The following is a 12,559-nucleotide window of genomic DNA, read 5'->3' on the forward strand; positions in this document are numbered from 1 at the left end:
GCTGCTGCCCTATGTACACTGCTAAAAAAAATAAAGGGAACACTTAAACAACACATCCTAGATCTGAATGAATGAAATAATCTTATTAAATACTTTTTTCTTTACATAGTTGAATGTGCTGACAACAAAATCACACAAAAATGATCAATGGAAATCAAATGTATCAACCCATGGAGGTCTGGATTTGGAGTCACCCTCAAAATTAAAGTGGAAAACCACACTACAGGCTGATCCAACTTTGATGTAATGTCCTTAAAACAAGTCAAAATGAGGCTCAGTAGTGTGTGTGGCCTCCACGTGCCTGTATGACCTCCCTACAACGCCTGGCCATGCTCCTGATGAGGTGGCGGATGGTCTCCTGAGGGATCTCCTCCCAGACCTGGACTAAAGCATCCGCCAACTCCTGGACAGTCTGTGGTGCAACGTGGCGTTGGTGGATGGAGCGAGACATGATGTCCCAGATGTGCTCAATTGGATTCAGGTCTGGGGAACGGGCGGGCCAGTCCATAGCATCAATGCCTTCCTCTTGCAGGAACTGCTGACACACTCCAGCCACATGAGGTCTAGCATTGTCTTGCATTAGGAGGAACGCAGGGCCAACCGCACCAGCATATGGTCTCACAAGGGGTCTGAGGATCTCATCTCGGTACCTAATGGCAGTCAGGCTACCTCTGGCGAGCACATGGAGGGCTGTGCGGACCCCCAAAGAAATGCCACCCCACACCATGACTGACCCACCGCCAAACCGGTCATGCTGGAGGATGTTGCAGGCAGCAGAACGTTCTCCACGGCGTCTCCAGACCCTGTCACGTCTGTCACATGTGCTCAGTGTGAACCTGCTTTCATCTGTGAAGAGCACAGGGCGCCAGTGGCGAATTTGCCAATCTTGGTGTTCTCTGGCAAATGCCAAACGTCCTGCACGGTGTTGGGCTGTAAGCACAACCCCCACCTGTGGACGTCGGGCCCTCATACCACCCTCATGGAGTCTGTTTCTGACCGTTTGAGCAGACACATGCACATTTGTGGCCTGCTGGAGGTCATTTTGCAGGGCTCTGGCAGTGCTCCTCCTGCTCCTCCTTGCACAAAGGCGGAGGTAGCGGTCCTGCTGCTGGGTTGTTGCCCTCCTACGGCCTCCTCCACGTCTCCTGATGTATTGGCCTGTCTCCTGGTAGCGCCTCCATGCTCTGGACACTACGCTGACAGACACAGCAAACCTTCTTGCCACAGCTCGCATTGATGTGCCATCCTGGATGAGCTGCACTACCTGAGCCACTTGTGTGGATTGTAGACTCCGTCTCATGCTACCACTAGAGTGAAAGTATCGCCAGCATTCAAAAGTGACCAAAACATCAGCCAGGAAGCATAGGAACTGAGAAGTGGTCTGTGGTCACCACCTGCAGAACCACTTCTTTATTGGGGGTGTCTTGCTAATTGCCTATAATTTCCACCTGTTGTCTATTCCATTTGCACAACAGCATGTGAAATGTATTGTCAATCAGTGTTGCTTCCTAAGTGGACAGTTTGATTTCACAGAAGTGTGATTGACTTGGAGTTACATTGTGTTGTTTAAGTGTTCCCTTTATTTTTTTTAGCAGTTTACATAGCACTGGTCACTTTAATAATGGAACACTGGTTACTTTAATAATGTTTACATACTGATTTCCCACTTCATATGTATATACAGTATTCTAGTCAAGGCCTATCCTATTTAACTATTGCTGTACATATACTATTCTTCATATATACTACATATTCTATCCATATACCATCCATATTGTCTATACAGCCCATCACACACACACTTATATTATATATATATATATATATATATATATATATATACTCCTCATCATAATATTTATATATTTCTTAATTCCATAGTTTTACTTTTTAGAATTGTTTGTATTGTTATGTATTATTGCACTGTTGGAGCTAGGAACACAAGCATTTCGCTACACCCGCAATAACATCTGCTAAATATCTGTATGCGACAAATACATGTTTATTTTATTTTATTTAGGTGTTTTTGGAGCCTTTGTTCATGTTTTTCGGGGCCCCCATACTACACAACGAGGATGAGGATGCGATTTGCTGTTTGGGGTAAGTAAAACAAAAAATGAAATCACAAAAAAGGTGTCTGGACCCTTCTATAACATGCCATTTACAGTACATCAAAAATAGGTTGTAAAAAAGAAAAGTTCTCCTTTAATGTATGACTAATCAAATGATAAACTGTCACTGGATATTGACTCTCATTGAGATGTGTGCAGGTAGATATTGTGTGCTTACTTGTTCCGTGAATGACAACAGGTTGATAAATGTGTGTGGATATTTTTGCTCTGTACCTATACAGGGATGTATATATACAGTAACTAAGGTTGCGACAACGCAGGTGATGTCACATATTGCTTTGTAGCTTGGAATTGCCATGGAGAAGGAGAGGACATCTTGTGGTTGCCTGGGGGACTAATGATGAGCTGTGTACATAGATCACAGAGCAGGTCTGATGTTAATTAGAGCTCTGGGCCCACCTGCCATCATCACATCTGGATGGAGGGAGGTGCTGATGATGTCTTGTGACCTTTGTCAACTATCACATACACATGCATACTCACGCACGCACGCACACACACAGCTACACGCCCTCTCATTCTCTCACAGCCACTGTTAGACAGTTACTGGTGGCGTCACTGCCCTCCAGTCGGGGCTTGCGTCCCTTCCTCTGTCCACCCCCCTCCACCCAGGAGTTGTGAATAACAGTTCCCCCGTTGGGCGCCGTGTCCACCTGCAGCAGGGACACCACCCTCTTCTTGACATGGGTCTTCAGCGCTTTACGTAGCTTCTGCCTGGTGAAGGCGTAGAGCAGCGGGTGGAAGATGGTGGTGCCGTATGCCATGGCCAGGAAGCAGAGCCTCACGCGTACCAGGCCATCACTGGGGCCCAGACATAGTATCAACACGTTCACCATGGACAGAGGAGCCCAGCAGCCCAGGAAAGAGGAGATGATGATCAGGGACATTTTGAAGACTCTCCGCTGGCGCTCCCGCCGGTCCCGATGGCGCCTCACAGCCCTCCTCAGGGCGATGATAGCCGACACAGAAGCCTGGACGCCTGGGCGCTCTGCCGCCGGCGGAAGGGAGATGATGTCAGTGGGGGTTGGGGCCTGGGGGGCACAGGTTGCTGGAGTGGTGGCGCTGGGGGTGGTGGCGGCGGTGTTGGTGACCCCCGTGGCCCCGCTGTCAGAGGTGACCAGGGGCATGGAGGAGAGGGGCGGGAGGGAGCTGGGGGATGGGATGAGGGGCGGGTGGGTGAGGTGCTGGTTCTGGCTGGAGGAACCTCCCCCCTCTGTGGCCAGACTCAGCCCCTTCCTCCTTCGTCTCCGCCTGCGGATCCTGCAGCCTAAGTCCTTATTGGAGGCCCGTGGGCCCCTCTTGATGTGGGTGCCGATGCGGATGTTGAGGGCCTGTAGGATGCGGGAGTATGTGAACAGCATGACGACCACGGCGATGAAGAAGCAGGGCACCTGCAGCAGGAGGTGGTAGTTCATGGCCAGGCCCGTGTGGTAGCCCTGTCCGCCCACACATAGCAGCGTACGGTTCTGCCACAATGGCGGCAGGGGGTGGGAGTAGTAGGGGGTGGAGGGGGTGAGGGTCAGCCCAGTGTGGTTTTGCCCAGTGGGGGTCAGCCCAGTAGGGTCTTCAGAATCAGACTCAGGGATCAGATCCCCCATGTCCATCTCCCACCCTCCTCCAACCTCTCTGTCCTCCACGTCGGACCCCGTTGAGAAGAAGTCCCCCTCCAGGAAGGGCAGGAAGAAGACAGCCAGTGATACGGCCCAGACGGCAGCCAGGAGGAGCGCAGCACGTCGAGGGGTCAGCAGCCGCGTGGCCGGACGGACAGAGATGTCGTAGCGGTCCAGACTAATGACCAGCACATTGATGGCCGTGGCCACACTGGTGAAGGTGACGCAGGCCTCATGGAAGCAGCACAGCGTAGCCAGGCTGCCCCCGCCACTACCGTCCACTGGGAGCAGAATGATCGCCACGGTCAGCGGCAGACACAGCACACACACCATGATGTCCAGCACGTGCAAGCTGACCGTGACCATGTTGCTGACTGAGTCGACCAGGTTGGACTGGGCGCAGTAGAGCACCAGCACGGTCAGGTTGCTGCTGAAGCCGAGCACCAGCTCCAGCATCAGCACGGTGGTGAGGGATACCTGGAAGCCCAGGGGTAAGGGGATGCTCCAGCCCTCCTCAGTCCCCGGCACGTCCCCTTTCTCCAGAAGCCCCGACCCCTGCCCATCGCTGGTCTCCAGGAGGTCAGTAAAGCCCTTGGTCTCCATGGACACCGTGGCATTCGCTCATGCATAGCAACGGCCACGCCAGTCCATGCCCCGCCCTCTCCTTTTCTCCTGGCTTTGACTGGACGCTGATGAGGGTAATTGACAGGTCTGCAGCTCTCTGAAGTTCTGTGGAGAGAGAGGGAGAGGAGGGTGAATAGCTCAGCTAGTATCTATCACCGTATAGCTATAGGACCTAGAGCTCCTCTGAAGCCTCTAACAACAAATATGTGACAAAAAAATTTTTTTTTCATGAAATAGGGTGGAGCTATGAGGAGAGACGACAGAAACAGTGTGATCAGTTTGATCTGTTTTCTTGGCAGATAACTGACTGTATAGACTAGACTAGAGGTATGATGTATAATCAGAGCTGAGACAACAACATGTATCATGGAGGCAGTGGAAATAGTTCTGGGGGGTAGAGAGTGGTGGGAGTACTTTTCCCTCTCTGAGGATGGCACGGAGTGTGGTAGGTGTGTGTGTGTGTGTGTGTGTGTGTGTGTGTGAGTGAGTGCCGTGCAGTTAGAGGTGAGCAGATGGAAGTGCCACAAACAGCCCCCACAGCTTTTTAACAAGCCAATGGGGAGATATTGGCCTACAGAACTCCTTACCTCCTGTATTCTGCAGCCTGGCTGTATCCCTGAACCAGTAAGGAGGAGCTGCATTTCTCACTGCTCACATTCTGAGTGAGTGGGTGGGTGGTTCATCCTTACACAACATACACCCTCCATTAACTAGGTCAGATAACATGCGTATGTTATGGAAAAGTCATATTTTCTCCAAAAAAATCTCATAAATACATCTCCAGATAGGAGACACATTCAAGCACTGTTCCAATGATATCGGTGATGATCAATCTACATATGAGTCCAGCCAGTCTTTCTCTGCCCACAGATGAGAAGGTGAAACACAATTAACCCTTTTTACAAAACAAACACCCTCCAAATCTCTGTTAAATCCCACGCTTTCATTGCTTAATATCAACCGTGGATAGCTAACGAGAGGAGAGGTTTGCCATGTTGATGAGCAGGTTTCAGCGTTCCTTGTTGGGGTGCGTTAGAGAGTGTACAGGGCGACAGTTAATAGTTTTCAGAGGGGCGTGTCGTAATGAAGACGAATGGGTCAATGAGCCACAGACAGTGGCACATAAACAAGAACCAGCAGCATCCCTCCCTCCCCCCCCCCCCTCCCCCCTCCCTTCCATCTCTTCCCTACCTCCCTCCCTCCCTCCCCTCCATCTCTTCCCTCCCTCCCTCCCTCCCTCCATCTCTTCCCTACCTCCCTCCATCTCTTTCCTCCCTCCCTCCCTCAGAACCTCATGTAACCAAGTTGAATTGGTTAAACTAACTGCTCAGCTTGAAATAGCACAAATTCTCTGGTGGACTGGGTGGACCTTTTCATGTTCAAACTGCATCAGAACACACACTTAATCGAGGGCTAAATTCATTCTGGTCAGATAAAATGACAATACAGAACTCACTTAGGGCACTTCAGTGTTGTATTGTTATTCCTCTCTCCTGCATGCCTCCTATAGATAATGTCTCCTGAACCTTCTATTTCTATACTATGGTATAAATAGTATACTATTTTTTCACAAAGTTTACTTTTACTCCACTACAGTCTTAAATAAAATGTATACTTTTTACTCCCATAAATTTTCCCTAACACCCAAAAGTACTCTAATTCACACACTTATCAAGAGAACACGTGTTCATCTCTACTGCCTCTGATCTGAAGGACTCACTAAACACTAATGCTTTGTTTGTAAATTATGTCTGAGTGTTGGTGTGTGCTAATGGCTATCCGTAAATAAAACAAACTTGAAAATCGTGCCTTCTGGTTTGCTTAATATAAGGAATTTTAAATTATTTATAGCATTTACTTTTGATACTTAAGTATATTTTAGCATTTACTATTACTTTTGATACTTAAGTACTGTATATTTAAAACCAGATACTTTTAAACTTTTACTCAAGTAGAATTTTACTGGGTGGGCCGCCCGAGTGGTGCAGCGGTCTAAGGCACTGCATCACAGTGTTGCGGCGTCACTACAGCCTGGGGTTCGATCCAACAACAAAAATTACAACAAAATTACAACAACAAAAAAACAACTACTAATAATTTTACTGGGTGACTTTCACCTATACTTGTGTCATTTTCTATTAAGGTATATTTACTTGTACTCAATTATAACAATTGGGTACTTTTTCTAACACTGAGTATTTACAGTTAAATATATTATAAATATTATAGTAAAAGAAAACTGTAGTATATACTATAGTAATTACTGTAGTGTTTTTGCGTATTGTAGTATACTGTAGAGTTTTTGCAGACTGTAGTGTTTTTGTTTTATTATCTTTGACATAGAAGTGGAAGCTTTCTCCGTGAGGAAACCTACTGGATCATTTTTAAATAGCACATTTTACATAACCTGTAAGCAGGTAGGAAGAACTCAGGTCTCAACGGATAGTACAGTGCTTCTGCTCCATTTTTGGAATAGGTAGGGAACACAATATATGATCTAGATTTAGCATGTACAGTGGGGAGAACAAGTATTTGATACACTGCCGATTTTGCAGGTTTTCCTACTTACAAAGCATGTAGAGGTCTGTAATTTTGATCATAGGTACACTTCAACTGTGAGAGATGGAATCTAAAACAAAGATCCAGAAAATCACATTGTATGATTTTTAAGTAATTAATTTGCATTTTATTGCATGACATAAGTATTTGATCACCTACCAACCAGTAAGAATTCCGGCTCTCACAGACCTGTTAGTTTTTCTTTAAGAAGCCATCCTGTTCTCCACTCATTACCTGTATTAACTGCACCTGTTTGAACTCGTTACCTGTATAAAAGACACCTGTCCACACACTCAATCAAACAGACTCCAACCTCTCCACAATGGCCAAGACCAGAGAGCTGTGTAAGGACATCAGGGATAAAATTGTAGACCTGCACAAGGCTGGGATGGGCTACAGGACAATAGGCAAGCAGCTTGGTGAGAAGGCAACAACTGTTGGCGCAATTATTAGAAAATGGAAGAAATTCAAGATGACGGTCAATCAACCTCGGTCTGGGGCTCCATGCAAGATCTCACCTCGTGGGGCATCAATGATCATGAGGAAGGTGAGGGATCAGCCCAGAACTACACGGCAGGACCTGGTCAATGACCTGAAGAGAGCTGGGACCACAGTCTCAAAGAAAACCATTAGTAACACACTACGCCGTCATGGATTAAAATCCTGCAGCGCACGCAAGGTCCCCCTGCTCAAGCCAGCGCATGTCCAGGCCCGTCTGAAGTTTGCCAATGACCATCTGGATGATCCAGAGGAGGAATGGGAGAAGGTCATGTGGTCTGATGAGACAAAAATAGAGCTTTTTGGTCTAAACTTCACTCGCTGTGTTTGGAGGAAGAAGAAGGATGAGTACAACCCCAAGAACACCATCCCAACCGTGAAGCATGGAGGTGGAAACATCATTCTTTGGGGATGCTTTTCTGCAAAGGGGACAGGACGACTGCACCGTATTGAGGGGAGGATGGATGGGGCCGTGTATCGCGAGATCTTGGCCAACAACCTCCTTCCCTCAGTAAGAGCATTGAAGATGTGTCGTGGCTGGGTCTTCCATCATGACAACGACCCGAAACACACAGCCAGGGCAACTAAGGAGTGGCTCCGTAAGAAGCATCTCAAGGTCCTGGAGTGGCCTAGCCAGTCTCCAGACCTGAACCCAATAGAAAATCTTTGGAGGGAGCTGAAAGTCCGTATTGCCCAGCGACAGCCCCGAAACCTGAAGGATCTGGAGAAGGTCTGTATGGAGGAGTGGGCCAAAATCCCTGCTGCAGTGTGTGCAAACCTGGTCAAGACCTACAGGAAATGTATGATCTCTGTAATTGCAAACAAAGGTTTCTGTACCAAATATTAAGTTCTGCTTTTCTGATGTATCAAATACTTATGTCATGCAATAAAATGCAAATTAATTACTTTAAAATCATACAATGTGATTTTCTGGATTTTTGTTTTAGATTCCGTCTCTCACAGTTGAAGTGTACCTATGATAGAAATTACAGACCTCTACATGCTTTGTAAGTAGGAAAACCTGCAAAATCGGCAGTGTATCAAATACTTGTTCTCCCCACTGTAGGTTTCTCACTTATGGGTGGCACAAATTGGGATATGGTGGAGGGGAATGGGCAAGGTATATGCTTAATAAATACTGTAGTATTTACTATAGCTAAAAAATGGTAGTGTTGTTGAGGACTGTAGTGTTTACTACAGTGTTTTTTTTGTGTGGATAATACTGTAGTATTCTACAGTATACTAAACAATTATATAGTAAGTACTACACATCATTGAGGGATACTACAGTGTGTAGTATAGTATCCTACAGTATACTACAGTTTACTACATAATTCTATATTAAAGGAAAAATCCACCCAAACACTTTTTTCTTTTAGTATTTGTTTCATTAGTTCACTATGGATACAGTCCCAAAATGTTTTGCATGTCAGCAATCAAGTTTTCAAGATATAGACATATCAAAATACAGAAAGTGTCACAGTATGATACGTTTTGCATACTCAGTGGCACCAGTTAAAACCAATAATAAATTGTCTGCCAGTGTCTCAATGACCACACTCGTGCTTTAAAAATTGAACTTAGAAAAGCTGAATGTAAATGGAAGGCCTGCAAACTTGAAGTAGTCTATAAGAAATGAAGGATCTGATGAGAAATTACCTAATTATTAACTAGAAAATTCTGTTTGACAATTGAGCGTGTTGTTTTTGCCCCCCTTAACAGTGACATGTTCGCATCCCCTGATCTCTGTCAACAGTTGTACAATTCATTACAGAAAATATAGAAAATATTAGGCCCCATACCAGCATTTCTGGACAGGAGGCACTTGAGGCTACTACTCTGAGACCGTCTGCTTCCTTTTGCTTCTAGAAAGTTTGCATGACAACAGACGAGACAATTGCCTGCTAGGGTGTGTTTCCATTAAACTATCTTGTGTCAATAAAAACAGCTTGATGTAATGACGTCACACCCAAAAAAAAAGAAATTATCTCTAAAACCTACAGTGTCGAATAAAAATGTAGTGGTTGAAGTGTTTCCAATACCCATTTAGGCTAATTGCGCATTAATAAAGAGGCAACAGCCTGTATGCCCTCTCACCTATCTGTTTCATGTCTCAGGAAGCATGTGAAAGCCAGCATGGATAGAATGCAATAACTGACTAATATTTACCATATTTTATTCTAATAATTCTCATCTGCCAACGTATGTCCTGCAAAGAAACATTATTTTTATAGTTGAAAAATAGATTTTGCAAGCAGTAGGCATTTAGAATTAAATGTGGAGTGGAGCTTATAGTTACGTGATGGCATCACGTGCTCCGTGTACCTTCAAAAGTATTCGGCAATCATCATTTATCTGAAAAACACAGTTTCCATCAACATTTGTTGCAGTAAAGAAAGTTAGAGAAAAGTAAAATCCTGTCAGACAGATAAATTTTTTATCGATCTTTAGAAAATGTCTCCCATATCTGCCGTTTCCATTACACGTCACACTTTTTTTTTGCGACATTGCTTTTGTTGAATAAACTTGGGTCAATAGAAACCTGCATACTGTTGCTCACATGAACACCTAGTTCCCTGACCTCTGGCTCCATTCCAGTCTACTTTAAAACTGCTCTGGTTCAACCTCTCCTTAAAAATACCAATCTATTCCCCTCCTCACTGAATAATTATAGACCCATTTCTAAGCTTCCTTTTTTATCCAAGATTTTAGAAATAAGTTGTTTTCAAGCAATTGGTGGCTCATTTGAGTATGAATCAGCTTATTTGACAAATTCCAGTCGGGCTTCCACTCACTTCACAGCACGGAAACTGCTTTATTGAAAGTCAGTAATGACCTTCTGTTGACTGCGGATGATGGTGAATGCTCTATTCTTGTTCTTTTGGATCTCAGTGACACATTTTACACTATTTATCGTAACATCCTTGTTGACCTTGGTGACATCATCTGCAATCATAACATTCAGTTTCACTGCTATGCGGATGACACGCAGCTCTTTACCAATCAGACCAAGTGACCAAGCTAGCTTAGCTACCCTTCACAAGTGTCTTGCTGATATAAAATGTTGGATGTCTGACAATTTTCTCCAGCTCAATGATAAAAAATCAGAGGTTGTTGTATTGGGCCCGCACCTATTTCCGCACACCTAGATTACAGTAACTCTTTGTAAACCTGTCTCAGTTAGAATCACTCCATTGTCTACAGTTTGTCCAAAACGCTGCAGCTCGGCTTTTAACAGGCACCAGGAAACGTAACAATATCACACCAATTTTGGCTACCAGTCACTTTTAGAACACATAAAATAATTGTATTAATCACGTTTAAAGCTATGCTTGGTTTAGCCCCATCCTATATCTCAGATATTTTATCTCCCTATGAGCCAGGACGCAGCCAATGTCTAGGTTGAAAACGAAAGGAGACCGGACATTTGCCATTAGGGTCCCTAGAGGAGATCAGGCTTGCAGATTCAGTGCCTCTTTTTACATCCCTGCTGAAGACACTTTTAGAAAATTGAATTTAATGTATGACTTTATATACTGAACAAAAATATAAACGCAACATGCAACAATTTCATAGATTTGCCTGAGTTACAGTTCATATAAGGAAATCTGTCAATTAAAATAAATTAATTATGCCCTAATCTATGGATTTCACATGACTGTGCAGGGGTGCAGCCATAGGTGGGCCAGGGAGGGCATAGGCCCACCTACTTGGCAGCCAGGCCCAGCCAATCAGAATGAGTTTTTCCCCACAAAAGGGCTTTATTACAGACAGAAATACTCCTCAGCACCCCGCCCAGGACCCACCTATGAAGAAGCCAAATGTGGAGGTCCTGGGCTGGCGTGGTTGCACATGGTCTACGGTTGTGAGGCCGGTTGGACGTACTGCCAAATTCTCTAAAACGATGTTGGCTGTAGCTTATGGTAGAGAAATGAACATTCAATTCTCTGGCAACAGCTCTGGTGGACATTTCTGCAATCAGCATGCCAATTGCGCACTACCTCAAAACTTTTGACATTTGTGGCACATTTAAAAGTGGTATTTTATTGTCCCTGGCACAAGGTGCACCTGTGTAATGATCGTGCCGTTTAATCAGTTTCTTGATATACCACACCTGTCAGGTGGATGGATTATCTTGGCAAAGGAGAAATGCTCACTAACAGGGATATAAAGAAATCAACTATTTGTGCGTATGGAACATTTCAGGGATTTTTTTCCCCAGCTTATTAAACATGGGACCAACACTTTACATGTTGCGTTTATATTTTTGTTGAGTGTATATGATTTTAATTAGCTCTCTTTATTTTTTGTACTTTTAGTTTATTATTTTATAATGTGAAGCACCTTGTTACTTGCAGTGGTGGAAAAAGTACCCAATTATCATACTTGAGTAAAAGTAAAGATACCATTATATAAAATGACTCAAGTAAAAGTGAAAGTCACCTAGTAACATACTACTTCAGTAAAAGTCTTTAAGTATTTGGTTTTAAATATAATTAAGTATCAAAAGTAAATGTAATTGCTAAAATATACTGAAGTATCAAAAGTAAAAGTAAAAGTATAAATAATTTCAAATTCCTTATATTAAGCAAACCAGATGGCACAATGTGTTTTTTATTATTTATGGACAGACAGGGACACACTCCAACACACAGGCATAATTTACAAACAAAGCATTTGTGTTTAGTGAGTCTGCCAGATCAGAGGCAGTAGAGATGTCCAGGGATGTTCTCTTGATAAGTGTGTGAATTGGACCACTTTCCTGTCCTGCTAAGCATTAAAAATGTAACGAGTACTTTTGGGTGTCAGGGAGTTAAAAGTACATTCTTTTCTTTAGGAATGTAGTGAAGGGGCGGCAGGTAGCTTAGTGGGTAAGAGCGTTGTGCCAGTAATCGAAAGGTCGCTGGTTCTAATCCCTGAGCCGACTAGGTGAAAAATCTGTAGATGTGCCCTTGAGCAAGGCACTTAACCCTAATTGCTCTGGATAAGAGCGTCTGCTAAATGACTAAAATGTAAATGTACAAGTTTTCAAAAATAGTAAAGTACAGACACCCCAAAAAACGACTTAAGTAGTACTTTAAAGTATTTTTACACCACTGGTTACTGTATTGAAAAGCACTATACAAATAAAGTTAT

General features: G+C 44.3%; 1 protein-coding gene across 1 annotated transcript; it reads right to left on the bottom strand.

Moving 5' to 3' along the window:
* Positions 1-2,647: 2,647 nt before the first annotated feature.
* Positions 2,648-4,345, bottom strand: LOC311138583 (G-protein coupled receptor 22-like; the record flags this gene model as incomplete). The annotated part of the gene is made up of 1 exon (XM_084173332.1): positions 2,648-4,345. The coding sequence occupies one exon, from the start codon at positions 4,343-4,345 to the stop codon at positions 2,648-2,650; it is 1,698 nt and encodes a 565-aa protein (XP_084029458.1).
* Positions 4,346-12,559: the final 8,214 nt, after the last annotated feature.

Source organism: Coregonus lavaretus (genome assembly GCF_964263955.1).
Source record: "Coregonus lavaretus genome assembly, chromosome: 12".
NCBI classification, from domain to species: domain Eukaryota; kingdom Metazoa; phylum Chordata; class Actinopteri; order Salmoniformes; family Salmonidae; genus Coregonus; species Coregonus lavaretus.